Source organism: Microcebus murinus, chromosome 2 (assembly GCF_040939455.1).
Source record: "Microcebus murinus isolate Inina chromosome 2, M.murinus_Inina_mat1.0, whole genome shotgun sequence".
Taxonomy (NCBI): domain Eukaryota; kingdom Metazoa; phylum Chordata; class Mammalia; order Primates; family Cheirogaleidae; genus Microcebus; species Microcebus murinus.
In genome coordinates, this window is record NC_134105.1 from 6,630,791 (window position 1) to 6,658,330 (window position 27,540).

Sequence of the window (27,540 nt, forward strand, 5' to 3'; positions counted from 1 at the left end):
ATAGACTGGGGTTGGGGCTCCGAGAATTGTGAATGAATGAATGAGTGAATGAATGAACCAATGAACAACTGCAGGCAGCCCCCAGCTCGAACCCTGTGGTCCCACCTGAGCAGCAGGCAGCATCAGGGTCCACAAGCAAAGCAAACCGCAGGGTCACAGTGATTTTATTGGTCGCCACTTCAGGAGAGGAGGTGTTTCGAGCCCTTCAAACGCCCCCAGGACCAGCAGAGAGTCCTGGGAAGGGCTGGGTTGGAGAGCTGCCGGGGAGGGCAGAGGAGAGTGCCCAGGCCCAGACTCTGGCACAACACGCTCCTGTCCCCAAAACCAGTGCCAGGGGCCAGCCTCTGGGCCAGGCTCGGAAAACGACTGATGAGACTAGATGCTCATGAGTCCAGGCCAATCCAACACCAGGACAGCATGGAGTGTGCAGGAACTGAAGAGGGACGCCAGACTAGTCCTTTCTGTGCTCCCCCACCTCCCAGACCCCGGCCCAGGAGGACTGGTACCCTAGATCCTGTGCCACCACCGCCACCTCCACCACCCTGCCTTCAGAAAGGGATGGGGCGGCAGCAAGGCGTAGGACAATCACAGGATAATCGCTGGGCCAAGAGAGGCTTAGGGGCAGCCTCCCCACCCCCTGTTCTGGCCTCTGGGCAGCTTGGGTGTCGATCAGGCGCCAGGCCCAGCTCACCCCTCCTCGGCCTCACAATCCCAGCCTTTGTCCAGCCCTGCCGGCCCGGGCCTGACCGGCTCCACACTGGCCCAAGGGCCCCTGGAAACCGGAGCAGCTGGAGCCCCACCAAGTGTTTTTCCAGGCTGGGCCCTCGGAAGACAGAAAAGGATGGGAGGGGAGAGGTGCTCATTCATCCTTTGTTCATTCATTCCTTCCTTGGACAAATAATATTTATTAAGCGCCCCCTTTGAGGTAGGCACTGTGCTAGGTGCAGAAGATTCAGCAGGGCCCACGCCCTCACCGATGGTACATTCTAGAAGCCGGCTGCGAGGAGGTGCGAACGGAAGCAAATATATGCCAACAAGCCCCTCTGTCCCCGCCTAGAGGCTGGGCTTGGAGCAAGGGGCCTGAGAGAAGAAGGGCTGGTGGCTCGGGGAAGGCGAGGATGCTACGACTAAGTTAAGGCCTATCCACCCCAGCCTCTGCCCCTCCAGGCAGCTGGGGAAGCTTGCAGGAGGGTCGCTCAGGGCTCCACCCACACGCTGCTGTTGGTCACCCGGGCCCCAAACCAGCCCTTCCAGTAGACGGAGTCCTGCCCCCCGTGCTCGAAGCGGACGAAGCGCACGCCTGGCCCGTAGTCGGTGAAGGTGTGGGAGATCTGGGGACCGGAGGTAGGGAGAGTCAGCCCCAAGGGTCCGGAGTGCTCCCCCTGCTCCCCTACCCCGGCGCGCCGCCCGGCCCCACCCCTTGGGCCCAGGCCCCACCCCTTGGGCCCAGGCCCCACCCCGCCGTCTCTACCCCTCCAGGCTCACCTCGATCCAGCCCTCCCCGTCACTGTCCTGGGGCACTGCCACCTGCCCGCTGCTGAACTCTGCCAGCACGTCCTCATTCTCAGACAGCAGCTTCACGGTGAGCTCGTACAGGCAGCCGGCGTCGCAGCGGCCCGAGTACCTGCCCCAAGGGAGGGAGCGAGCGCTTCCTAGGGACCCAGCCTTCTACCCAAGTCCTCATTTACATCTGGGGCCGGTAACCACCCATGCTCCCATTCTACAGATAAGAAAACCGAGACCTTTAAATGCCATGTTCACCAGGGTTTGGAATAAAATAAGTAAATAAATAAAACCGAGACCAGAGAGAAAAAGTGGCCCAAGATCCAAATGCAAAGACTAGATCCCAGGTCGGCCACACCCAACCTTGGGGCCAAAGCTAGCCTAAAGTCACGTTTTGTTTGCACCGCAGACAGATTAAAAATATATGTATACAACGGGAGGGGTGGGAAAAAATATATATATACATACACACACACACATATATATATATATTAAAAACACGCGTGTGTGTATTTGCCAATACTTAAAACTCAGGAGGAGGGGCCCCATCTGGCCGCCCCTCTGCTGTAGCCCCCTCCCCACAGCCCGCCCCGCCGGGCCTCACCAGTCCTTCACCACGATGGCCGGCTGAGTCGTGTCCAGCAGCTCCTCCCAGTAGCCCTCGGCCTGCAGATCAATGACCTGCGCTTTGCGACACCACCTGGGAGAACGGGAGTTAGGCCGGAATGGACGCCCCCTCCCCGCCTCCCCCCTTCTCCTTACTCGAAGGAGGAGGCGAAGAACTTCTTGACGCCGTCGTCGTGGGTGAATTCCACCCCGCAGTCTCCAGGCAGCTCCTCCACCCTCCAGCCGTCCCCGCCGTGCTCCACGTCGCTCCAGCCCTCCAAGTCCTCTGTAGGGACACGACGCGCCCACCCTGGTCACCCGTGCCCGCTGAGGCTGCCCGGCTCTGGGCATGACAGAGCGGGCTGGTCGGTGGCGTCGGGGTGGGCACACGCCGGGTGGTGGGGCGGAACTTCCCGACTGTGCCTCCTGGAGGGCCGTCGCCAGCCCCGGCCTGGCCCAGCTCCCGGAGGGCGCAAGGACCCGGGGAACAGACCCAGGGCACAAGCGGCCAGCAGGCATCACTGGGGCCACTGCGCGCCGGCGCTTTGCCGCACTTAGGCCCCGTTCCCCGGCGGGCGCGCCGGGCTCCCGCGGGCCTCTCACCTTCCCCGCACGGGTTGCGCAGCAGGTTGCGCCGCCGCTTGCTCAGGAAGTAGAACTGCTGCCAGTGGTCGCGCTCGTCCTCCGCGCCGCCCTCGGGCGCCAGCCCCTCCTGCTGGCACTTGAGCAGCCACAGCGGGGCGCCGTCCACCAGCTCCTTCCAGCGCAGGCACACCAGGCGGCAGGCGCGCACCAGCTCGGCGGCCGGCAGCTCGGCCAGCACGCGCAGCAGCAGCGGCTCCGGCAGCTCGGCCAGGTACGCCGCCGCCTCCCGGTCCTCCTCCTCCTGGTCCTCGGGCCGCTCCTCCTCGCTCGCCTCCGCGCACGCCTCCTCCGGCTGCTCCTCCGGGCTTGCCTCCTCCGGCTGGCCCACGCTCTCTGCGGGGCGGGCAGGCGGTGACTCCCCCAGACTGTCCCCTCCACAGCCCGGGCCCGCAGTGCGCCGGCACCTGCCTCCACCCACCGGCCAGAGAGTCTGTGACTCCAGGGACTGGTGCCCAGGCGGGAGGCCTGTCCCTGGGGCCACAGAGCAGCTCCTAAGTCCTAAGAGTTGCTCAGAGGCCTGTTTCCCCCAAGGGCTGGTAAACCCCACCCCTGGGCAGGTGACAGCAAGGATAATGTTATTAATGACAGCCATCTAGACCACTGTGCCTGCTAAGGCTTCACACACGAACTCTTCAATCCTCCCAGCCACCCTGGGAGACTCTGCTCCCCTCACCTCCTCAAGAACCCTCCTGGACTTCCGCCGACCCCATCCTCCCCCAGCTGCCTAGCGTTTGTCCCCAGGTATGGCAGTTTGATGAGCACCTTTCTCCAGACAAGACCAAGCCTCACGAGGGCGGGATCCGAGTCTGGGAAACTCTGCTTCACGCCCTGCGCCCGGCGCACCGTCGGAGCGCACGCTTATGGGGCACTCAGCAAGCGGGCACCGGCCTGAGCGATTCCATTTCCTTGCGCTAAATCCTCACCCCATTTCTGGCCATTGCTGCCCCTGTTTCCTTGAGGAACAGGCCAAAGCAAGGGAGGGGAAACGGCCCGGACCGCACTGCCAATAAGTGGTTGGAGCCTGGCTTTGGACCCGGCCGGCCCGGGGCCACCCTAAACCCCCACAGCCTGGACAGAGTAACTGGAGGAAGTAGGCACTGTTAGGATTTTGATTTTGCAGATGAAAATGCTCGGGCTCAGAGATGAAGCGACTACCTGAAGGACACGCTGCTAGTATTTCGAGGAGGGGACACAGGACCTGAGGCCTGGGGTTGGGGGGAAAGGGTGGGGGCTGGAGACCCAGCTGTCCGGAGCCAGCCTCTGTCGTGTGACTTGGGGATAGGGAGGGGCTCGTTAAAAGAAACTCTTATATCAAACAGGGGCGTGGGAAAGGACGGTCTCTTCACCTCTTCTTCTCCCATCCCTGGCCCTCAGTTTCCTCATCCATAAAATGGGGCAATCCTTTTATAGATGCCAGATTCACAGTGCTGATGTTCCAATCCCCTGGGGAGGGGGCAAGGGCATTCTGAATAATGAGGTGGGTAGATGTCAGCAGCACTGTCCCTTGGATCTGGGCCAGCTTCAGCTGGGCCACCGGAGCCTTGAGTAAGCAGATACGGAGTGCCCAGTATCTCTGGAGGAGGGAGTGCCAGTGAGGAGGAGATGGGCCACTCTGGGTGATGGGGGAGGCCACCGCTCTCAGACTAGGATGGGGATTCCTGAGGGCTGGGCCCCAGACAGCCACGGCAGTGGTGGAGACAGGCCGGACCCTGGGGCAGGGGACAGGTGGCAGGGCCCAGTCCTCACACACACAGTCAGACCCTTAAGTGACGACCAGGGTTTATGCCTTACTGAGTGAATCTCACTGAGCACAGCACTGTCCCTCCATTAATAGCAGTTTTTGGCCACATCTTCATGACATGGAGGTTTACACCCTCCCTTTTGGCAAAGAGGAACTGGAGGCCCAGAGAGGCTTAGTAGCTTCTCCCAGATCACACAGCAGAACAGCAGGATGGCAGAGAGGAAAATACTGGGCCCCGAAGCCACATCACCTGCCCACCCACATGCCCACAGCTCCCTGGGGAGCTGGGCCCAGTGTCCTCACCTCTCCACCCCTCCCCCTGCCCTGCCCTGGCCCCAGCAGACACCTGATGCTCCCCGAAAGGTGCACCTCACCCAGTCTGCTCTTCTGGCCCCCAGGCCTGGCATTCGAGGCCCCAGATCCAATTACAGCCCCCCCTACCCTCTCTCGCACACACAACTCCCCACATTGTTGCTGTCGGAAAGTTATCTGGGCCCTGGAAGCCTCCTCTGGGGCTGATTCAGTCACCTGGATGGGGCCCCAGAGTCCAGGGGAATAGCTGGGCCCCGGGGAAAACGCAGGGGCCGATTCTGGGGCCCAGAGAGGGTGTGGCAAGGGGGCTGCAGGAGCTGGGTTTTCAGGCCTGGAGACCCCCCCCCAGTCAATGCCCCCTTCAGCTGGGCCCGAGAAGAAAGGGGAGGACGGTCTGCAGGCAGGTCTTGTTCCCACCCTGACTCAGCAGGCAACCCCGCAGGTCCAGCAGGGAGTCGGAGGGATGGGGGCCCTCGGAGCCAGAGAAGATGACTGGGCAGTCTCAGAGGGCCAGCCAAGAGCTGTCCCCAGCTCTCCCTCACCGCGGGCCTGGCGCCCACTGAGCATCCCGCCCCCAGGTGAAGGGCAGCCCGCCAGATGAGGGACCCCAGGAGGAAGGCTGGGATGGGTGGGGAGAGGCAGGTAACCCCAAGAAACACACCGGGATTCAGGCCACTGAAGGGCCAGAGCTGGCAAAGGGAGGAAGGTGATGAAGAAGGCGGCTTGCAGCCCCCATCCCAGACCGCCCAGCCCCCGCCCGACAGACCCTCAAGAAGCTGTCCTCCCACTCTGCTTCCTGGGTAGATGGGACCCAGGAGTCCTTCCTCCCTGCCTGCCGCCTCTCAAGGCCTCCGGCCAGACCAAGACACTGGGGAGAAGGCTGCGCTCTTTCGAGACAGTCTCAAGGACTCTGCTTGCGTGAAAGTTTGCCGCGCGGGGTCTCGGGGCCCCTGGCTCTCTGGGGACCCGCTTTGCGGCACCCGCGCGCCTGCCCCGTCCCCTCCCAGCCGGAGCGAGCGAGGCCAGGCGGCGGCGGCTACCTGGGTCCCCGTCTCCGTCCATCGCTGCGGAGGGCGGTCGCGAGAGGAGGAGCCGGAGCGCTGCGGGCCGTGCGCGGCGGCGGCGGAGGCGAGTCCCGGCGCTGCCCGCGTCTGGCTCGGTCCCGGCGGCCGCGCCTCTTAAAGGCCCCCGCTCCCGCCCCCGCCCCGCCTTTGGCCCCGCGCCCGGCCGCCCCGCAGTCCCAGCATGGGCCGAGGCCCGCGGCTCCGGCTTCCTCGGCGGACCCGGGAGCCCGGGAAAGGTCGGGAGTCGGGAGTTTTAACTGGGGGGTCCGATTGGGGCGTCCCTCGGCTCGCTCCTGGGGGGTGTCAGGAGGAGGCGAGGGGCCGCGCGAGTCTGGGCCAGGTGGAGGGTGCGGGGCGCCTGGCCCAGGCGCAGTCGGGGGTAGGAGGCCCGCTCCGCCCCCTCCCCCCAGGTAATTTTCCGAGGCTGCGGTGGGGGCGTGTCCCTGGCCCGGCGCGGGGCGGGGCGCGGGGCCGCGGGGGCGGGGCGAGGGCGGGCCCGGGGCCGGGGCCGCTTCCACGGGGGACCGCTGGCCGGGGCGGCCGAGCCCGATCGCGCCGCGGCGGCCGAGCGCAGGTGACCGGCGGGAGGGCGCGGGAGGAGACGCTGCCGGGCCGGGGCCTGGCGGACGGGCTCGGCGGCTCCCGGCCGCGCCGCAGTGCGCCGAGGGAGGCCGGGCGCCGCCGAACGTGCCCCGGACGCACCGCGCGCCGCGAGCGACGGCGGGGGCGGGAATCCGGGCTGGGGTCGCCACCGATGCGCGGGGTCCGAGCCTCGACTTTGGAGGACATCTTAAGGCCACAGCGTGAAAGTTTGCCGTGGGAAGCGGAGGCGCAGGCGCGGCGGCGGACCCGGGGCTGGGGCCCAGCCGCGGGGATGCGGACCGGGAGCTACGAAGTGCCCTTCCCCACCGCCCGCCTCTCGCCAGTCCCCGCCGGGCAGACCGTTTCCTCCGTGATCTTGAGAAAGCCGCTTGAGCCCTTTGACCTCCGTGGGAGGCAGTGATAATTATTCCCCAACCCCCAACATCACGTTGTGAGGATGGGAGGGAGGATGGTGGAGACCGAGCAGCCCGGAGTACTCTGTGGGGCTGCGCGGTATTTCCTCTCTAAAGACTGTCTGGCCTATTTAAAAAAAAAGCTCTTTCTAGAGTCGGAGAAGACCCCAAGTCCCTTCCCACTGCCCCTGTCCGTTTGACCTTGGAAGTTCCTTAGAGGGCATTGTGAGGTGCCATTGAAAAATCAGAGCTCAACTTTTATTGAGCAGATGCTGTTGTCTGACAGCCCCAGCGACCCTGGAGGTCAGGGGAGGAAACAGGCTTGGAGAGGCGTAGCGACTCTCCCAGCTAGTAAATGTCAGAGCAGGGATGGGACCTCCAGCACCACCAGCTGCTGCAAATGAAATGGTCCCGGAAGAGGGCCGGGTCTGTAGCCTAGCTTTTCCACAACCGCAGGAGGGTGTCCAGAAGCCACAAGCCATGGCTGTGGGGAACATCAACGAGCTGCCCGAGAACATCCTGCTGGAGCTGTTCACGCACGTGCCCGCGCGCCAGCTCCTGCTGCGCTGCCGCCCCGTCTGCAGCCTCTGGCGGGACCTCATCGACCTGGTGACCCTGTGGAAGCGCAAGTGTGTGCTCGAGGGCTTCATCACTGAGGACTGGGACCAGCCCGTGGCCGACTGGAAGATCTTCTACTTCTTACGTAGCCTCCACAGGAACCTCTTGCACAACCCGTGCGCTGAAGGTGGGGCACAGGGGGGGTCTGGTACGCCCTCAGCACACACAGTCATGAAATCTGCTAACATTTATCGAGCACATACTGTGAGCCAGGTACTTTGGATGCTTAGCTTCTTTAAACCCCGCACAGTAACCCTAGGAAGTAGATACTGGCAGTGCACACATTTTTCAGATGAGCAAGCTAAGGCTACGAGTAGTGTTTCTTATTCCACTCTTAAGATTATTTCCCCAGTGACCTTGCCTGGGCAGTGGAATGTTGGCCAGTTGGGACTAATTGTGCTCAGGACACAAGACCAAGAAGTCAGCATCACACTTTGTTGGCCTAGTTCCCAGACTCCAGGGCTAGGCCTACAGAGATTATCCCAGATGGAAAGGGGGATTTTGCTTCTGGAAGAATGGGAGATCCAGTCTTCTTTTCAGCATATTATAAAAACAGGTAAAACAAGGCATCTACAGTCATCCAGAAGCCCCTTCTTCCCTCGCTATGGTGCAACTTGTCAGGTGGATATGGGGATAGGATGGGAACCTCATTCTCCCTCTCGGAGCATTTTTCCAGAGCAAAATTATGAACTCCTCCAAGCTATCCAGAGCTTTCGGATGCCCGCTTCCCTTCACTCCCCAATAGCCATGTTCTTGACCAGCATTTGGCAAACTATGGTCTTTCCACGTGCCAAATCTGGCTGAGGAGTTAAGAATAATTTTTACCTTTTTTAAAAAAGAAAAGAGGGCTGGATGCAGTGGCTCACTGTAATCCTAGCACTCTGGGAGGCTGAGGCAGCGGATCGCTCAAGGTCAGGAGTTCGAAACCAGCCTGAGCAAGAGCGAGACCCCATCTCTAGTAAAAATAGAAAGAAATTAATTGGCCAACTAAAAATATATAGAAAAACTTAATTGGGCATGGTGGCACATGCCTGTAGTCCCAGCTACTCGGAAGGCTGAGGCAGAAGGATTGCTTGAGCCAAGGAGTTTGAGGTTGCTGTGAGCTAGGCTGATGCCACGGCACTCTAGCCTGGGCAACAAAGTGAGACTCTGTCTCAAAAAAAGAAAAGAAAAGAAAAGAAAATAACAAAACTATGCAGAAATAGTATGAGGCCCACAAAACCTAAAAATATTTTGGCACTTTGCAGAAAAAGTTTCCCAGCCCCTTTCTTACTCCCAATTTACAGAGGAGAAAACTAAGGCTCAGAGAGGGAAAGCAACTTGCTAAGGTCACACAGCCCAGCATTGGTAGAGCTGGGACTAGACCTAGGTCTGTCTGGCCCATGTCAGAGCATTCTGCACTACAGAAGGGGGCTGCTCGTTCACATCATCCTGTGTCTCAGGATTTCCAGGGGAATCACTTACCTATGCCTGGGACCCAGGAAGCACTGAATACGAGGTGGGCACTGTTGGTCGGCAGTGTCTCACGACATGGGCAGCCACCAAGATCCAGGCAGAGGACCAGGGAAGAAGGGACACTTGGGAGAAGGTGGCCACTAAGGGGCTTCCCTTCAGTGTGAACTCTGCTTTCCCACCAGAGGGGTTTGAGTTCTGGAGCCTGGACGTGAACGGAGGCGATGAGTGGAAGGTGGAAGATCTCTCTGGAGACCAGAGGAAGGAGTTCCCCAATGCCCAGGTCAAGAAATACTTCGTGACTTCTTATTAGTAAGAGCCGGGTCTCTTGGGGTGGAGGGAAGCCCAAGTCATTTCACCCTGGGGTCTCGCCCACCTGGGAAGGGGCAGTCCTAGCCCCCCCAGTGTCCTAGCGGTGAGCCCCAGCCCCTCCCACCCCTCCGCCCACCCCCAGCACCTGCCTCAAGTCCCAGGTGGTGGACCTCAAGGCCGAAGGGTATTGGGAGGAGCTGATGGACACCACACGGCCGGACATTGAGGTCAAGGACTGGTGAGTGCCTGGGGCGAGGGTCTGGGGGGGGGCCTGCTGCTCAGGTGCCCCACCTCCACCCTGCCCCCCATCTCCCAGGCCCTGATGGGCCCTCCCTCTCCCTGCAGGTTCGCAGCCAGACGGGACTGTGGGTCCAAGTACCAGCTGTGCGTTCAACTCCTGTCGTCTGCACATGTGCCTCTGGGGACCTTCCAGCCAGACCCGGCAACGATCCAGCAGAAGAGTGATGCCAAGTGGAGGGAGGTGTGTGGGCCCCGGAGGGGCTGGGGATGGAGGGAGACTGCCCAAAGCTGAGACTGCCATCACACAGGCCTAGGTTCAGACCCAAGCTCTGCTCCTGCTCACCTTGGCTTCCCCTGCTCCGAGCTTCAGTTATTTCTTCTGTCAAATGGGTGCTGCCCTCACTGAGCTTGCAAAGAAGTCAGTGACATGATGCTGGGAAGGCCAGATCCAAAAAAATGTTCAAAAAGGTTAACTGTTGCTAATTGTTAGTATCAATTATTACTATTTTCTAGACCAGAGTCAGCAAGTGTTTTTTTCTTTATTTTTTTCTTTTTTTTTTTTTTTTTTTTTTTGAGACAGAGTCTCACTCTGTCACTTCCAGCTAGAGTGCAGTGGCGTCATCATTGCTCACTGCAGCCTCAAACTCCTGGGCTCAAGTGATCCTCCTGCCTCAGCCTCCCGAGTAGCTGGGACTATAGGCGTGCGCCACGACTCCCAGCCAATTTTTCTATTCTTAGTAGAGACGGGGTCTCGCTCTTGCTCAGGCTGGTCTCGAACACTTGGGCTCAAGCAGTCCACCCACCTCAGCCTTCCAGAGGCTAAGATTACAGGCATGAGCCACTGCTCCTAGCCGGTAAATGTTCTCTTAAAATGGCAGATACAAATATTTCAGGCTTTGCAGGCCTCATTGTCTCTGTCACAACTACTCAACTCTGCTGTTGAGTGAAAGCAGCTTCAGACAACATGTAAACAAATGGACATGAGAGTGTTCCAATAAAACTTTATTTACATAAACAGGCATTGCGCCTGCAGGCCACAGTTTGCCAGCCCAGATCTAGACTAGCACTGTCCGATAAACTTTCTGCGACAACATAAATGGCCTGTGTCTGCGCTGTCCAGTAAGGTAGCCAGGAGTCACTTATGACTGTTGAACATTTAGTAAGGGCCAGTTCCTAGCACAACTGAGTAACTGAATTTTTTATTTCACCTAATTTTAATTAATTTTAACTCAGAGAGCCACACGTGCCCAGTGATGCCCATAGTGGACATCTTTTGGCAGCTTGCAGTGTCTTTCAGTTCCTGTGAGCCACATGGTGATCCTGTGGAGCGGACCCAGCATGATTTTGCTGCATTTTACAGATGAGGAAACTGAGGCACAGAGACAGGAGGTGGTCTGCTCAGAATCACAGAGGGAGGACTAAAACAACATCCCACTGCTTCCTGGTCCAGCACTAAAAGCTCCACCCCATCCTGGCTCCCCTGGCCCCACAGGCAGTGCCATGCTGAGGGTCGGCGCCCTTGACCTCTGCCCCCCTCTGCCTGCTCGCCCCCCCCAGGTCTCTCACACGTTCTCCAACTACCCGCCTGGCGTCCGCTACATCTGGTTTCAGCACGGCGGTGTGGACACTCACTACTGGGCCGGCTGGTACGGCCCCAGGGTCACCAACAGCAGCATCACCATCGGGCCCCCGATGCACTGACGCCCCTGAACCCCCATGCACCGAACCCTGACTGGTAAACTGCTGTCAGAGAAGGGCCAAGCTTGGGAAGGGGAGGTGGAGGCCAGGCGTCCCCAGCTGAGTTCACCCTTGCCCCCAGTCAGTCGCCTCTTCTTTGTAGAGCTCCTCCATTTGGGCAGCCCTCACGTGCTGCCCAAGGTCTTGACCTGAGAGATGGCAGGGGAGCCCTTCCTGGGCCCCTTTAAGAGATGGACCACCTGCGGTTAGGGCCGCACAGTGTGTTCCCCCAGGCTCCTCTGAGAGTGGTCTCCAAGCTTGGATGCCACCTAGATCTGTGTCGCTACTTTCCCCTCCTGCGACCTTTCTCCCTGTGTTGTCTGGGGGCCCTTGGAGCAGGGACAGGCAAGACAGCTGGCAAGCCAAGCTGCCCTGGATAGTACGGACGCAGGGGTGACTGACCATGTTACTCAGGGAGATCTGGGACGTAGAAGGCGGGCTCTGCCTGCCTGCTCAGCAGTGGCTTTGGTCACCCATGGGGGTGCAGGTGCAGGCCCAGTCTGAGACGTGCAGACCCAGGGTGGGGTGGGGTTCAGGCCCGGTGTGGACTGTCCTCACTATCCATGAAGCCCCACAAGCCATATCAATACCAGGTGGGGATAAGGATCCCAGAGGACCCAGGGGATCCTGCACATCGTGTCCCAGGGTGGGTGGGGGGCAGGGCGAGGCTCTGATTCCTGAGAGCTGAATGTATGAGCTCTCAGAATGAGATGAGTTGGGTAGAGGGTGTTCCAGGACCACGTGTCCACCTCCAAGCCACTCCCTGTGGCTTAGGGGGGGCACTCTAAGCCCTACCCTATCCTTGGAACTGCCATTCCCAGGACCTCCCCACCCCACCCTGCTTCTGCCTCTCCCTCGTGCTGGAAGGACAGCAGTGTTCTCCTGACTTTGTCCTGTTGCATGTGGCCAAATAAACGGTGTTCCCAGCCCAGCCAGTGCCGGGTGGTTTCTGGAGGGAAAGGCAAACTTCTGGGTGGTCCTGCCTGGACCTGCAGGTGCCATGGTGTGGTGTGGCTTCTGTTGAAGGTACAGAGAGGGGTTGACATTTCGGGAGCCAGACCATCACAGAACCAGGGTCGTGGGTCCCTCAACAAGCTGCAGACATTCCGCTCGGCAGCCCTTCAGTACTGCCAGCTGCCACGAGGCTGGGGGCAGGGTGTGTGGATATCCCTGCACAGCCCTGGCATCCCTGTCTTGCTGGGGCGTCAGTGCCACTCAGACACCGCTTCCTGGTTTTACTCTTCACCAAGAGCTTTACCGACATGAGATGAAGCCTGGCACATAGTAGATGCACAATAAGTACTCACTACATATAATTACCTCACTCAACAGTGGGCTACTTTAGGGCCTCTGCCAGGCTGGGTCCACCGCCCATCAACTGTATGGCAAACTGGAAAAAGACGCCCTTCCGCCCTTCCACAGAGACGATGGAGCCCTGACTGCAATTAATGCGGCCTGGGCCAGCCCCCTTGCACAGTGCACAGCCTGCACAGCCCTTGGTGGTTGCCTGAACCAGGTGCTTCATAAATATTTGTTGAATGAAGGAAGGAATTCATGAACTTTATCCTGACTGAAACCCGAAGAGGTTTCTGCCTTTGAATTAACTGAGGCCCGCCGAGGTCATGCCCTCGGGAAGGAAAGAGCCGGCACAAGCCGGTGTCAGCTGCCGCCTCCGGGGAGGGCCGGGCGGTCGGGCGGAGAGCTGGCCCCGCCCCGCGCCTCCCTCCCGAGGAAGGCACAGGTGGGGGCCGGCGGGAGGAGCGGCCGCGGGGCGGCGCGGCGGGAAGAGGTGGGTGCCGGCTGCGGGGCCGCCCGCCGCCTGGAGGGGGAGCCTGGGCTTCAGGGAGCGCGGGCTGCGGCGGGGCCCGGGGCTCCCGGAGCGCGGCCGGCCGAGGACCCGAGGCTCGTCTTCCCGGGGTGGCGTGGCGGTGGCGGCGCGGGCGGCGGGGGCGGAGGGGACGGGCGGAGCGCGTGACGCGGGGCGGGGCGACGCGGCCGGCGCCAAGGCCGCAGGCTCCAGGCCCACTCCGAGCTCTGGTCCCGGGCCCAGGTCGCGGCCCAGCGGGGGACCGGCAGGGGGTGGCGGGCGAGGGGCGCCCGGGTCTCCGGCGCGGGGCTGTGGGGCTGAGCCGAGCCCGCGGACTCCGTGCCGGGTGACAGGGACGGGCGCGCTGGCGGGGCCGCGCTGCGCCGGGTCGGGGACGCCGGGTCCTGCCCGCCACACCCCGCGGCGGCGCTCGCCTTCGCGATCCGAGACGGCCCGGGTCGGCGTAGTAAGAGCGCCTCGAGGGCCTGCCGGGAGGGTCCTCGCAGAAAGGGCGAGCGTGCGACACCGCTGTGAGGTGTGAGTGAGGTGGCTTCTTAGGGCTGGCGTGGGCTTTACCAGCACAAAATGCCCCGGGATGGCCGTCACCCCCTGCGCCACCACTCCGCAGGCAGGCTTCTCCCTAGGCGACAACAGAAACCCAAAATGTCGGGGCAGGGCGATAAAATGGGACCGGACCCAAAGACCAGGCTCTGGGTGTCTCGGTGGGAAACTATTTGTACCTAAGATGCCTCTAACTGGAAGCCCAATGACCCGTATTTGGTCTAGAGGATGCTTTTAGAAGTTGTCAACATTTTTTAATTGACGGATTTCATATTTTTAAGTGTTTACAGTTGCTCCTGAAGAGAAGATTTGGCCACACCCGGGTTTTTTTCCATCAGAAACATTTTTCACAAGGCATAAGTACCTTTCACTTTCTTACTGGTGGCTTTTCTTTGCTGCGTTAAAGTCCCCATCCGTGGGCAGGAGCCAGAACGGGTTCCCAGCAGCGTGTTTTCTGGGATGGGCACTTTAAAAATACTAGGAACTGCTTCTCTGGCCAAGTCACTGTGGAAAAGCAGAAGAAACCAGCAAGTTTCTGTTTCCTTATGTGTAGGTGAACATTCTACCCACTTGTGAGCAGATCCAGCCCATCTGAGTGACAGTGCAGAGCCCTGGCTGCCAGCCCACCCTCAGCGACCTGGGGCAAGTACCTGGCATTCATTAGGGCATCGGATTCAGGTGAGGGTGGTAGCACTGTTTGGAAGTTTTCCAAAACCTGTGTGCAGTGCAGAGGTAGAGAAAGGTGTTCTTGGGGACAGGTTTGTGCCCTTGTGGTGGCATCAATGGTAACAGCAGCTCTCTGTGCCAGCCTGCCCAAGTGCTTCACTTTTACTCAGTCCTCCTGGCCCTTCTGGGGTCAGGACAGTTGCCGTAGCCTTTTCACTGCTTCCCAGCTAGTCACTGCAGGCCAGGATTCGAACCCAGGCAGTCTTCTCGGGCACCCTCCATCTGCTTCCTTTTCTGGCCATTTCCAAGTGGATTCACATGACATCCAAGGCAGCCCGGCCCGGAGCTGTGTGGCCTCCTCATTGTGGTGTTTTATCATGTCACATCTGGCTTCCGGGCCGAAGTGACTATTTGAGGAACGGAGGGTGTTTCTCAGCGCTAGCCTCACCACTGCAAGAGCATTTATGAGTCCAGGGACGGAAAAAAGATGTCATATTCTCACAGCGAGTTCACAGCATTAAAATAACAGAACAATCACAAAACCCTCACAGAGTTTTCGGGACCCGGAGACAACAGAGAGGCCTCCGTGACATCTTACCATTCACCGGGCACACTGGCTCTAAAATTAAGCATTTCTTTGGCCGGGCGTGGTAGCTCATGCATGTAATCCTAGCACTCTGGGAGGCTGAGGTGGGCGGATTGCTCAGGGTTAGGAGTTCAAAACCAGCCTGAGGGAGACCCAGTCTCTTCTAAAAATAGAAAGAAATTAATTGACCAACTAAAACTATACATACAAAAAATTGGCCAGGCATGGTGGCGCATGCCTGTAGTCCCAGCTACTCGGGAGGCTGAGGCAGTAGGATTGCTTGAGCCCAGGAGACTGAGGTTGCCATGAGCTAGGCTGATGCCACAGCACTGACTCACTCTAGCCTGAGCAACAAAGTGAGACTCTGTCTCAAAAAAAAAAAAAAAAAAAATTAAACATTTTTTTTAACGGGGTGAGAGACCTTTACAAGAATTTGTCCCTGGCCGGGCATGGTGGCTCACGCCTGCAATCCTAGCACTCTGGGAAGCCAAGGCAGGAGGATCGCCCAAGGTCAGGAGTTCAAAACCAGCCTGAGCAAGAGCAAGACCCCATCTCTACTAAAAAGAGAAAGAAATTAATTGGCCAACTAAAAACATATAGAAAAAATTAGCTGGGCATGGTGGTGCATGCCTGTAGTCCCAGCTACTTGGGAGGCTGAGGCAGGAGGATCGTCTGAGCCCAGGAGTTTGAGGTTGCTGTGAGCTAGGCTGACACCACGGCACTCTAGCCCGGGCAACAGAGTGAGGCTCTGTCTCAAAAAAAAAAAAAAAAAAAAAAGAATTTGTCTCTAAAGACTGTTTTTATTGTCATTCTTCCAAATGTGTGACATGTGACTGCTCTGTCGAGGGCCCCGTGTACCAGAAGGACCCTCACAAATGCTGCTTGTCTAACCCCTCTGGTTTTCACGGAAGATGAAACCATTGGCGAGGAGTCCCCGGCTGGGTTTCTAGGAACCTGAGGGCCTACCTCCCTGGTCAGGGGTCATAACCGCTGTCACCCCCCCCACAGGCCTGTGGGTGCGCCCACCCCAGCACAGCCATGGCCCTGGTCAGCATCAACGAGCTGCCCGAGAACATCCTGCTGGAGCTGTTCACGCACGTGCCCGCGCGCCAGCTCCTGCTGCGCTGCCGCCCCGTCTGCAGCCTCTGGCGGGACCTCATCGACGTGGTGACCCTGTGGAAGCGCAAGTGCGTGCTCGAGGGCTTCATCACCGAGCACTGGGACCAGCCCGTGGCCGACTGGAAGATCTTCTACTTCCTGTGCAGCCTCCGCAGGAACCTCCTGCGCAACCCGTGTGCGGAAGGTGGGCTGGGGTGAGGTGGGGCTGCCACGGCCTGTTCCTTCCCACCCGAGCCTCAGGGCTTTTGCACTACCTGGAATGTTCTCTCACACCCCTAACACCTACCTCATTCTCTCGGTTCCTCCTTTTTCTTCACGTCTCCATCCAGAGACCTGCCCTGACCCCCCAATCTAAAAACAGGTCTCCCCACCTCTATGATGTCACCCCCATTCAGTGCCCCATAGCACTTTTCATAATATACCTTTTCTTTTTTTTTTTTTTTTTGAGACAGAGTCTCACTCTGTTGCCCCCTCTAGAGTGCTATAGCGTCAGCCTAGCTCACAGCAACCTCAAACTCCTGGGCTCAAGCCATCCTCCTGCCTCAGCCTCCCGAGTAGCTGGGACTATAGGCATGCGCCACCATGCCCAGCTAATTTTTTCTATATATATTAGTTGGCCAATTAATTTCTTTCTATTTATAGTAGAGACAGGGTCTTGCTCTCGCTCAGGCCGTTTTAGAATTCCTGACCTCTAGCAATCCACCAGCCTCGGCCTTCCAAAGTGCTAGGATTACAGGTGTGAGCCACCATGCCCGGCCTACCTTATCTTTTCCTTCTCTGCCATAAGCTTGAAGTTCCAGGGGCCTGATGGACCTTGTCTGCCACTCTATACAGTGTCCACGATGACATCTTCACATAGTACGTGTTCAGGGAACGTTTGTTGAGTGAACACACTGCAGATCCAGCTGTCCCCATAGTTCAGTCCAAGATGCTCAGTGTCCAAGAGCCTCTTGCATCGTGTGTGTGAAGTGTCCACCCTCCCATGATCCTCGTTGTAGAGGATTTAGAGGTGACTGTGATCATATAGTTTGAGGTCCCTGGTTAGCCTGTAATATTCTTTTATATTTGCCAAAGCTTTTCCCCCATCATTCATTCAGCACCTACTGTATACCAGATACCATGCTTCTTGGGGCCATGGCAGCAGCAGATTATGAAGCATGGTTTGTGCACTTAAAAGTCCCTTTCATATCCCTTTTCTCCCTTTACCCTCACAAGGATCCTGGGAGTTGGCCAATTAGGATGGAATCTATTTTCGAGATGGAAAGCTTTAGGCTCCAAGATGAGTGACTTGCCCAGCTTCCAGGCTCTGGTCCTGGCCAGTAAAGGTTTTGAGCTCCTCCCAGAGACCCCGTAGACTACACCCCAGACAATCTCTCTGCCTGCCCCAGATCCCACTTAGGACCTGCCTGGCTACACTGCCTGCTCAGCCCACACCATGTGACAGCTGCCTGTGGCCCTGCCTTGCCCTGGGCCCGACAGTGGTCAGGCCAGGCCTTGCTCAGATTTCTCCTGCATTTGTTACTCCTCCAGCTCCCTACTAGGGGCGCCTGGGGTTCCTGGTATAGGGAGCAAGTGAGTCATTGGGAAAAGCACCCTGGTGTTTGTTCAGGACAGCCTGGGTAGAGAAGTGCTACTGTTTTCTAAGATCCTCTGAGCTAAGTTTGAAGGGGATAACCCTGAAACCTGCGGAGCCCGCTTGATGGAGGTCCTTTCACAAATTGGGGGTTTCCACAGCCACCAGCCCAGAGGGCGGCCTGTCCTCCTACTTAGCACTCTCACCCTGGGTGGAGGCCCTCTGAGCCATGTCGGAATAGTAGGTCCCCACGACCCTCCAACAAATCCATAAATCAGTCCTCCCAGGTCCCCCTCCAACCCCGGTTACATAGTCAACCAGGGACCTCTCCCTCCTAGACATCAGGGGTGCCAGCGGTCAGGGAAGCAGCCCACACGGGCATGAACTCGCAGTAGCCACTGAGGACAGTACTGTCAAAGGCCCTTGGTAATTTAATTTTTCGAGAACTGATGCTTGGGTATCTCCCAGAGCTCCACATCATGGAAGGGAGGAAAGGTTTAGTTTAGAATTTCTAGTGACACGTGTTCTTGTCTTCAGCCTCACTTTAGGAGTCAAGCCGGTTGGGGAATACATGGGAGGGAGGGGTCCCAGGCAGAGATGATATGCGGACAGGAGGGAATGTGCTGGAGGAGCTTTGTGGGGGTGCTCCAAGGTAGAGTTGGGGTGCACTTGGACTGGTGGGGGCTGGCCTTGGCTACATAATGCCCTCAAGAAAGGAACAAGCCGGTTAACCCTTTGGTATCCACAGCCCCAGACATCTGAGCAGGAGCAAGCCCTGCCCCCCACCAGGAATTCGCTAACGCCAACCAACCACCCTCCCTCCCGTCCTCCCAGCACCTAGTGGGGAGGGGATCTCACCTCCGCTTCCGTTTTCCTAGAGGATATGGGGTCATGGCGAATCGACTCCAATGGGGGGGACCGCTGGAAGGTGGAGAGCCTCCCTGGAGACCATGGGATGGATTTTCCTGATCCCAAAGTCAAGAAGTACTTTGTCACATCATACAGGTAAGACAGACTGAACCCAGGAGGCTCGTGTGGAGGGGTTGAGGGTCAGGACACCTTTGCCAAGTCTCAGGCCTAAGGAAGGGTCTCTGCAAAGCTCAAGACAGGTGGCCCCCACACCTGGTCAGGGTCCCCTGCTTCCTGGAGCGAGTAACTCTGGCTGGGTGCTGGGAATAGTTGTCATCTGAAGGAGGCCAGGCGCCCACTGGGCAGTTAAGTCAGGGGTGTCTGCAGGCGTCCCTAATCCAGGCACGCGAGTTCACAGAGGTGCCTTCCTTGGTGTCCCAGGAGGCTGGACCTCTGGACTGGGATCAGATGCCACCCAGGCACAAGTGGGTCACACTCCATGCATGTGTTCCTCACGGGCCTGCACCAGGGTAGGAGCCAGAGGCAGCCCCCCCCCCCAGTGCTGGTCCTGCAGCGGTCAAGGGACACCTAAGGTGCCCTGAACCACCCCCTGGGTTCACCAGGGCTGCCAAGGCCTGGGCAAGGAAGGGCCCTGTGGAACACACCATGGGATGCAGTCTCTCTCCCCACTTCTCAGCACATGCCTCAAGTCCCAGCTGGTGGACCTAAAGGCCGAGGGCTACTGGGAGGAGCTCATGGACACATTTCGGCCCCACATCGTGGTCAAAGACTGGTGAGTGGGGCGCATGGCCTGTATCCCCACACCCTACATCTGTCCCATTTCTCTTACTGCGCTACCCACTGGGTAGGACAGCTCATAGCAAGTGCCCACTCTGTGCCCAGCAGTGTTCTGGGACAGGGGCTGTCCCTAGAGCCAGGCAGACCTGGCACACCCCTCTGCCACAGGACCCAGCGCCTGCTCACCCACAGTACCTCTAGGCTCCCCACTACCCTGTGACATGGTCAGCAAGACACAGTAGCCCCCGTTTGCAGATGGGAAGACTGTGGCCCCCCCAGATGAGATGTCACTAACAGGCCATGGAACCACAAAGGACCCTGGACTTGGTGGAGACTCACAGGGCTTCCTGCCTACCTGCCTCCCCTGCCCCTTTTCCCTGTTCACCCCACGACCCTTTCCCGAGCTCCTGCTCTTGTACACAGAGCTGTGCAGGGGTCTGGCTTGGCCCAAGGCAGAAGCAGGACCCCAGTTCTAGCCAGCCCCCAGGGCTACCACCCTGAGGGGGAGGAGGGAGGCTGGAGGGGTATGGGGGGCAAGGGACAGCTGGGCTGAGAGGGTGACTCTACCAGGCCTATCACACAGGTCACCCCTGGAATCTGCCAATGAATCTACAACCCAGTCCATTGTGTTGTTTTGGTATTTTGGAGAGAGTCTTACCCTGTTGCCCAGGCTAGAGTGCCATGCCGATCCTAGCTCGCAGCAACCTCAAACTCCTGGGCTCAAGGCATCCTCCTGCCTCAGCCTCCCGAGTAGCTGGGACTACAGGCATGCACCACCATGCCCGGCAAATTTTTTCTATGTATTTTTAGTTATCCAGCTAATTTCTTTCTATATATTTTTTAGTAGAGATGGGATCTCGCTCATGCTCAGGCTAGTCTCAAACTCCTGAGCTCAAATGATCTTCCCACCACAGCCTCACCAGGCCCGGCCTAGCCCAGCCCATTGTAAATGCAGCTGACACAGCTTGAACAGTCAGGGCGTCTGTCTCTGTAGAGGGCCTTTTGCTTTATGAGGTCACATCTTGAGAAGAATGCCCAAAAGAGTTGCCCTTTCTCTCAGATAACGTAATTGAGGCCCAACATGGAGAGACTGCTTACCCCAGGGCCGCAGTGAGGCCTAGGGGACGCCGATGCAAGCTGGGCCTCACGGGCAGGGCAGGGCAGCACTGGCAGCAGGTGGCTCCAGCCAAGCTCAGGGAAGGACACTCCACCTCGTGGGTCCCTGGGGCAGTTCTCAACCCCACCCTCCCCAGGTTCGCAGCCAGAGCAGACTGTGGCTGCACCTACCAAATCCGAGTACAGCTGGTCTCAGCCGACTACATCGTCTTGGCCTCCTTTGAGCCCCCGCCTGTGACCGTCCAACAGTGGAACGACGCCACGTGGACGGAGGTGAGACCTCCCCTGCTTGCTCTGGCCACCCCCTTCCCCCAGAGCCAGGGTGGCAGGAAACAACGGACAGCCCCAGTGCCTGGAGCCCCTGCCTTCTGGCCTGGGCAGCTTTCGCCCAGAGGACAGGCTCCTCCCTTCCCCTCTCCGGTTGAGGGGTCACCCCACCCCTAACCCCTCCCAATCTCAGTGGTCACTTTCTCTCCCCTCCTCCCCTCAGGTCTCCCACACCTTCTCAGACTACCCTCCAGGTGTTCGCCACATCCTCTTTCAGCATGGGGGCAAGGACACCCAGTTCTGGGCAGGCTGGTATGGGCCCCGGGTCACCAACAGCAGCATCATCATCAGCCACAAGACGAGCAGGAACCCAGCTGCTGCCACAGCTCGGCCGGAGCCGCGGCAGGTGCAGGAGGACTCTGCCCGCCGGCCCTCCCCACTTCGTCTCCACAGGCCCTTCTGACAGTCTGTCCTGACAGCCACTCATCTGTCCCCGTCTGAGTAAGCCAAAGGTTCCTCCAGGCAAGAACTGAGCCTGGAGTAGGCAGTGAGGCACCCTATCCTGTCGCAGGGGTCTTACTGTCAACACAGGTCTGATGTTTTGTCATAATAAATGTTTTCAATAAAGCCAGCCTGGGGTTGGGTTTCCGGTTGGGGGAGGGGTCTGTGGCACTTTGATGGAGAAGCAGCTGCTCCCCAGGTTACTGTCGCCACACCTCTCCCTCCCACTCCAGTTAGTGACAGCCCAGCTCAGCCCAGCCCTTGGGGCCCCTTTATTGAAACAACTCACAGCACAGTATTTGAGACAGACAGTGTTGGCCGCTGAAGCCCAGGGGGGCTGAGGAATCAAGGTCCCAGCATTTTCACTGCCCTGGGGGGGGCTTCCTCCATGAAGGCAACCAGACCTGAGCAGCCCTGGGCTGGAGGGCGGGTGGTCCTTACATAGAGGCAGTAAGAGCACTTGGAGTAAGGGTGGCCCTGCAGCGCTGCCCTAGGCTGGGGGCCCCCGAAGTCTGACAGTTCTGGCATCAGTGGGGTGGCAGGTGCATCCTCAGCTGCTTTTATGAGCTCGCTCTTCCACGTAGAGCTGCATCTAAGGGACAGAAACAAACAGCCGCGGTAAGCTAGCCAGCCAGCCAGGGCGCCTACCCTGGGCCCAGCAAGGTTAAGGGAGAGGGGAGAAATGGGAAAAGCCTTACACAGGGCGTTCCTTAGTCCTCGCTCCCAAGCCTTGATCTGCACGCTGCCTGGCAAGGCCTCAGCACTGGCCTCACCTCCTAAGCATCCTCTAAATAAAGCTCCTGCGGTCCACATGCAGCTCACCTTTAAAATGTCTGACGTCATGGTTTTTAGGGGTATCAGCCGGGGGTCGTGCATGTGGACGTCCTGCTCATCTGCCAGGATCCAGGGGAAGTCCTGGGAAGGGGACCAAGGTGAGGGATGGAAGGGGCTGGGCCCTGCCCTGCCCTCACTTTGCTGCCCCTCCCCTTCTAGGTGGGGGGCTGGGGGAAGGTGGGCTTCTGACTTGAGGGGGCATCAGCATCACTAGGGAGCTGCTGGAGGGACAGGTGGAGTCCCTAGAACCCAAGTGACTTAACAAATCCCAATCGCCAATTCTTTTTTTTTTTTTTTGAGACAGAGTCTCGCTTTGTTGCCCAGGCTAGAGTGAGTGCCGTGGCGTCAGCCTAGCTCACAGCAACCTCAAACTCCTGGGCTCGAGTGATCCTTCTGCCTCAGCCTCCCGGGTAGCTGGGACTACAGGCATGCGCCACCATGCCCGGCTAATTTTTTATATATATATCAGTTGGCCAATTAATTTCTTTCTATTTATAGTAGAGACGGGGTCTCGCTCTTGCTCAGGCTGGTTTTGAACTCCTGACCTTGAGTAATCCGCCCGCCTCGGCCTCCCAAGAGCTAGGATTACAGGCGTGAGCCACAGCGCCCGGCCCCAATCGCCAATTCTGAAACAGGTGGGCCAGGACCCCCTCCCTGGGACCCCCCACTTCAGAAGAGCCAGGAAGAGCCAGTGTCCCCAGCATGAGGCTCAATCTGTGCTGCTCTCAGCTGAGTGCCCAGATGGAATAATGGCCAAGTGTGTGGCCACACAGTTAACACACGAGAACCTGCTGGGTGCCAGGCCCTGGCCAAGGCAACGCCCCTGCCCTCTCAGAGCTGTGGCATCATGTCTTTAGAGCCTCCCAGCAGCCTCCCCGCCCACCCTCAGCCCCAGTCTCATCTCACCTTGATGACCTGGATCTTCTCCATGTTGCGAGTGGCAGCTTCTCTCGTGTGTACCAGGACTGTGAAGGTACAGCCTGGGGAGCAAGAGGTGGGTGGAGCTGAGCCACCCGGTGCCTGCCACTGGGCCCAGCCTCTTCCCACCTCCCCCGCTGGCTCAGCAGTACCCTCCTCACCCCCAGAGCAGAGTGCTAAATATAAAGCAAGTGCTAAGAAAAGGCAGTCAGCAGGGAGATTAAGGCCAGGTAGAGCTAGAGCGGTGGCTCACGCCTGTAATCCTAGCACTCTGGGAGGCCAAGGCAGGCAGATCGCTAGAGGTCAGCAGTTCAAAACCAGCCTGAGCAAGAACGAGACCCCGTCTCTACTAAAATAGAAACAAATTAATTGGCCAAAAAAAGTGAAAAAAATGAAATTTAAAAAAATAGGCCACCTGACCTAGAGTCAATCAGGGAAGCTTCCTGGAGGAGGTGACTCTCACAGGGGTTCTTAAGGGCAGGAAGAGACAAGGCTCAGCCAGCCAAACGGGGACATGGGAACATAGACTTACCCCAGGTAACCATGGAAATGGCAAGGGAAGAGGGGATGTAGAGTAGGCACACCTGGGGGGTTGTGGTCCAGGACAGCGTCGCACACGCTGATCTTCAGGATGAAGGCTCGGAGCAGCTGCTCCACATGAGACAACAGGGAGTCTGAGCTGGGAGTGAGAGGTCTCCCATCACACGGTGCCCGCCCTCCCACCAGCAGCAGCAACCAACCCTGGTGCAGACCACGGGTCCAGAGCCCTCCAGTGCCTCCAAGCGTTGGCTTCTAGGGCCTGGCTCCCTATCTACTCCACACAGTTAATGTCACCGGGGTTTCCAACCCATGCCAGCCCCACTCCAGATGAAGGCAGAATGTGCAGCCAGGCTAGACAACAAGGACACCAAGTCCAGAGGGGAAAGGGCTTGTCTGAGGCCACTCAACCAGTAGAGACAGGCTGGTGCCATATTCTAGTGTCCTGACCTCACTGGAGGAAGCATGCAGTTGACCAGCTAACCCTTGTACCCAAGGTCAACTTCTAGTTGACTATGGATTGGACATTTGACTGAGAAGTCAGGAAACTAGGTATGTCCTGGCTCTGCCACCACTCAGGCGACCCTGGGTAGTTCATGTCATGTCTCTGAACCTTGGTTTCTCCATCTGTAAAATGAGGTGCCATTCACCAATGCTATGACTTTCCAGATGTAACCCAGGGTGGTGTCTGTGTAACCTGTGTACTGTCCACAGAGGCCAGTGCCCGGCCTGTCTCAGCCACTACCAGGGTGAACCCTTGGCAGGTTGGCACATCTTGCCCTCTCTCCTCTCAGGCCTTTACCAAGGTATTCAGGGACTTCCTTAAAGAGGCCGGGATGAGGGGCATGTATTGCTAGAGACAGACCTCACATCAGCTAGCAGGCTGGGGGGGACAGGCAGCTCACCTGATCGACAGCAGTGGAGGCTGGGTGATCTCAAAGACGAATTTCTCCACTGGGCGGTGCTCTTTATCCAAAATTACCACCACCACTTTCTCCACATCATTCTGCAAGGACAGTAATGCCGCCACTCCAGAGCCAGGCACCCCACCCACCTCAACCCCTCCCTGCCCAAGGAGGGATGGGTAAGGGTGCACTCACAGCCCTGCTGGCTGCTCAGGTCCCTGAGAGCCCAGAAAGCAGGTTCAAGGTCAAGTTGGCACCCTTGGACGTGAGTGATACAGGCTGAGAGAGGATGCCTGGGACCCATGGGGGTCCTGAGGAGTCTGAGACCAGGACAAGACAGGAGGAAGAAGCCCAGCCAGAACTTTCAGGGTTGGGGGCAGAACCCAGAACTCTCCAGGCAGGCCCTACTCAGAGCCATTTCCACTAACCCAGGCTCCCAGGCCCAAGGTACCCAGAAAATGGCCACATCCCTTAGGGCCTGGGTGGGGGTGGTCTACAGAGTGCAGGGAACAGGCTTCTGGATGTTAGAGCCATGGGGACCCCGCATGGACTTCGCATCCTGGAGGGACAGATTGGGGATGAGGGGGCTGGAAGGGCTTGGCGTCCCCTCACCTTCTCCAGGAGCGGCTTGACGCAGTGCAGTGTGTCCTGAATATACTGATTCAGCTCCGGGTGGCAGGACATCTGCACATAACCCCACGTGGCTGGTGAGGCCCAAAGCACAGATGTGGAAACCACCCAACACCCCTCCAGGAGCCCAAGACCCCACCTGCCTTCTGACAGAGTCCGGCAGCTCCCTAGGGCTCCCTACCCAGGACCACTTTCCCTCAGGGGGCTAAGAACTGTGAATTTATCCGTGGAGAAAGAGAAATTAGAGGACAGGAATTCAATCTCAACACTACCATTTAATATTGTATTAGGGGGTTCCTAATGTGGGGTCCATGGACTCCTCCAGAGTCTGAAAAGTCCCTAAAATTGTACACAGAGTTATGTGTCTTTGTGCATACTGGCACTTTTCCAGAGAAAGGATCCAGAAATTTAATCAGATTTCAAAAGTTAAGAACTGGTCTTAGGCAAATTACTTAACTTCTCTGAGCTTCAATTATTTCATCTGTGAAGATCTCATCGAGTGAGGATTAAATGAATTAAGTATCTAGTACACAGCTGGTGCTCAGTAAATGTTGATTCTTTTTTCTTTTTCCTTGTACGGATTCTCCTTGACTTACTATGGGATCAGGTCCCATTAAACCCGTCAAATAACCTAAGTACAAAATGTATTTAGGCCAGGCACGGTGGCTCACGCCTGTAATCCTAGCTCTCTGGGAGGCCGAGGCAGGAGGATTGCTCGAGGTCAGGAGTTCGAAACCAGCCTGAGCAAGAGCGAGACCCCCGTCTCTACTATAAATAGAAAGAAATTAATTGGCCAACTAATATATACAAAAAATTAGCCGGGCATGGTGGCGAATGCCTGTAGTCCCAGCTACTTGGGAGGCTGAGGCAGGAGGATCCCTTGAGCCCAGGAGTTTGAGGTGCTGTGAGCTAGGCTGACGCCACAGCACTTACTCTAGCCTGGGCAACAAAGTGAGACTCTGTCTCAAAAAAAAAAAAAAAAAAATGTATTTAATGTATACCTAACCTACATCATAGCTTACCTGAACCTACCATAAATGTGCTCAAAACATTTACATTACCTACAGTTGGGCAAAATCATCTAACACAAAGCCTATTTTATAATAAGGTGTTGAATATCTCATGTAATTTACTGAATTTATTGAATACTGTACTGAAAGTGGAAAACAGAATGATGATGTGAGTATACAAAGTACGGTTTCTACCAAATAAGCATCACTTTCAACCCATCATAAAGTTGAAAACCATCTATGTTGAACCATTGTAAGTTGGGGACCATATGTAGACCCTTTAAGTGTCTACCATCTGCCAGTAATTGGTCAATTATTCTAATGTTTGCTGAGTGCCTGCCAAGGGACAGCCACTTCTAGGGACTGGAGATACAGTGGAGACATGTTTACTGCCTTTGCCTTTTAACCTTCAACAACCCATTAGCATTAGGGTGAATGGCAGGAGGGAGAAGGTGCTGGAGGTTTTCAGAAATTCCCTCTCCACACCACGGTTCACCAGTTCAGGAGCTCTTTCAAAATATCACCATGCCCCCAGGGCAACTATAATCTGAGGGCCTGGTCCCTAACTTCTGACCAAGGGAATTCCCTTCTCAGGGGATGGTAAAAAACACTTCGAAACTGTAAGGCAAGGGCAGGCCGAGGGTGGACTGGACCTAAAAGTGGAAAAGTTTTCAATAATCCACTTTCTATTACTCTGTGGTTCGGAGACGACTGGTGGCCCCAGCCCCACCTGGGAGGCTCACCTGGACCGGCACATTGTACTTCTTGCGCTTCTGGAAAATGCCCACTGGGTAGACCTCACGCACATAGAGGATAAGGTGCACTGCCACCTCCAGGAACTCGCAGAGCACGTCGGCCACCACTGCAAAGGCACAACCTGGCGCGCTCAGGGAAGCCCACGGGCCCAGGCCACCCCCCTCCCCGGGCCGGAGGTCCAGTCTCCCTACCTTGGCCAAAGTTGAGGTCCTGTCGCGTGAGCGTGGTCATCCTTCCTGCTACCTGGGAGGTGGAACAAGGTAGGGGGTAGCTCCAAAGGCCCAGGAGCTGCAGGGCCCGCCTGCCTCCACCGCCCCTCCCCTCCCTTCGGTCTAGGGGGGATGGGGCAGGACAGCCACACACAGGGCAGCTGGGAAGGACCCCCCACGCTGGCGTCATAACTTGGGGGCATCAGCGGCCCCCGACCAGCCTCTGCCCACTGGCCCCCCAGCGTCCCCTCGCCCCGCTGCCTTGGCGGGTTAGGAAAGACCCGTGTGCCCACAAAAAGGACAGGGCCGCGGCCGCAGAGGGAAACAGCTGGATGCGCAGGGCCGGGAGCGCAAAGGGGGACACCCGGAAAGCGAGGCTAGGTTGGGATAAGACTCCGCCTCCCGCCCGCTGGGTTCCCCGCCATGCTACGGGAATCCCTCCCTCTCCTCCTCTTCCCCGGTACCTGCTGCAGCCTCGGTTCCCGCCCCGGTTCGGGCCCCGGCCCGGGCGCGGGGAGCCTCCGACCGCACCGCTCGCGCCTCCCGCTCAACCCGCGGCGCCGCTCGGTGACGTCCGCGGCGCTCCGGCGGGTCCTAGCGCCCGCCTCAAGCCACGCCCACTTCCCCTACGCAGCCCAGCCGCGGCCTCGCACTGGGCGGCTCCGGAGCGCGG

General features: G+C 58.0%; 4 protein-coding genes across 16 annotated transcripts; 2 read left to right on the forward strand and 2 right to left on the reverse strand.

Moving 5' to 3' along the window:
* Positions 1–885: 885 nt before the first annotated feature.
* FBXO2 (F-box protein 2) lies at positions 886–5,969 on the reverse strand. Its single transcript, XM_012785355.3, has 6 exons — positions 5,848–5,969; positions 2,713–3,087; positions 2,266–2,395; positions 2,108–2,203; positions 1,486–1,624; positions 886–1,331 (listed from the first exon to the last, which is right to left on the reverse strand). Exons 1-6 carry the CDS (start codon positions 5,867–5,869, stop codon positions 1,197–1,199), a joined length of 897 nt encoding a protein of 298 aa, XP_012640809.1. The 5' UTR covers positions 5,870–5,969; the 3' UTR covers positions 886–1,196.
* A 7-nt stretch (positions 5,970–5,976) lies between these two features.
* FBXO44 (F-box protein 44) lies at positions 5,977–12,155 on the forward strand. 4 transcript variants are annotated; one of them, XM_012785356.3, is made up of 6 exons: positions 5,977–6,107; positions 7,323–7,611; positions 9,122–9,248; positions 9,391–9,486; positions 9,594–9,729; positions 11,046–12,155. In XM_012785356.3, exons 2-6 carry the CDS (start codon positions 7,347–7,349, stop codon positions 11,187–11,189), a joined length of 768 nt encoding a protein of 255 aa, XP_012640810.3. In that variant the 5' UTR covers positions 5,977–6,107; positions 7,323–7,346; the 3' UTR covers positions 11,190–12,155. The 4 variants fall into 4 exon arrangements, with proteins under 4 accessions (XP_012640810.3, XP_075850092.1, XP_075850090.1 ...); XM_075993977.1 differs by lacking the exon at positions 5,977–6,107 and adding an exon at positions 6,136–6,281; XM_075993975.1 differs by lacking the exon at positions 5,977–6,107 and adding an exon at positions 6,364–6,445.
* A 742-nt stretch (positions 12,156–12,897) lies between these two features.
* On the forward strand, positions 12,898–21,198 carry FBXO6 (F-box protein 6). 7 transcript variants are annotated; one of them, XM_012785351.2, is made up of 7 exons: positions 12,898–13,014; positions 14,147–14,235; positions 15,854–16,148; positions 18,416–18,542; positions 19,084–19,179; positions 20,438–20,573; positions 20,791–21,198. In XM_012785351.2, the coding sequence occupies exons 3-7, from the start codon at positions 15,884–15,886 to the stop codon at positions 21,028–21,030; spliced, it is 864 nt and encodes a 287-aa protein (XP_012640805.1). In that variant the 5' UTR covers positions 12,898–13,014; positions 14,147–14,235; positions 15,854–15,883; the 3' UTR covers positions 21,031–21,198. The 7 variants fall into 7 exon arrangements, with proteins under 7 accessions (XP_012640805.1, XP_075850086.1, XP_012640807.1 ...); XM_012785353.2 differs by lacking the exon at positions 12,898–13,014 and adding an exon at positions 13,021–13,142; XM_075993964.1 differs by lacking the exon at positions 12,898–13,014 and adding an exon at positions 13,021–13,127.
* A 119-nt stretch (positions 21,199–21,317) lies between these two features.
* On the reverse strand, positions 21,318–27,462 carry MAD2L2 (mitotic arrest deficient 2 like 2). 4 transcript variants are annotated; one of them, XR_001159393.3, is made up of 9 exons: positions 27,332–27,455; positions 26,850–26,901; positions 26,646–26,764; positions 24,875–24,946; positions 24,263–24,363; positions 23,405–23,494; positions 22,809–22,882; positions 21,891–21,983; positions 21,318–21,660 (listed from the first exon to the last, which is right to left on the reverse strand). XR_001159393.3 is itself a non-coding variant. In XM_012785354.3 (9 exons), the coding sequence occupies exons 2-9, from the start codon at positions 26,887–26,889 to the stop codon at positions 21,619–21,621; spliced, it is 636 nt and encodes a 211-aa protein (XP_012640808.1). In that variant the 5' UTR covers positions 26,890–26,901; positions 27,332–27,462; the 3' UTR covers positions 21,318–21,618. The 4 variants fall into 4 exon arrangements, 3 of the variants coding, with proteins under 3 accessions (XP_012640808.1, XP_075850104.1, XP_075850100.1); XM_012785354.3 differs by having other exon boundaries at positions 23,405–23,499; positions 27,332–27,462; XM_075993989.1 differs by lacking the exon at positions 21,891–21,983 and having other exon boundaries at positions 27,332–27,457.
* Between the last annotated feature and the right edge of the window lie 78 nt (positions 27,463–27,540).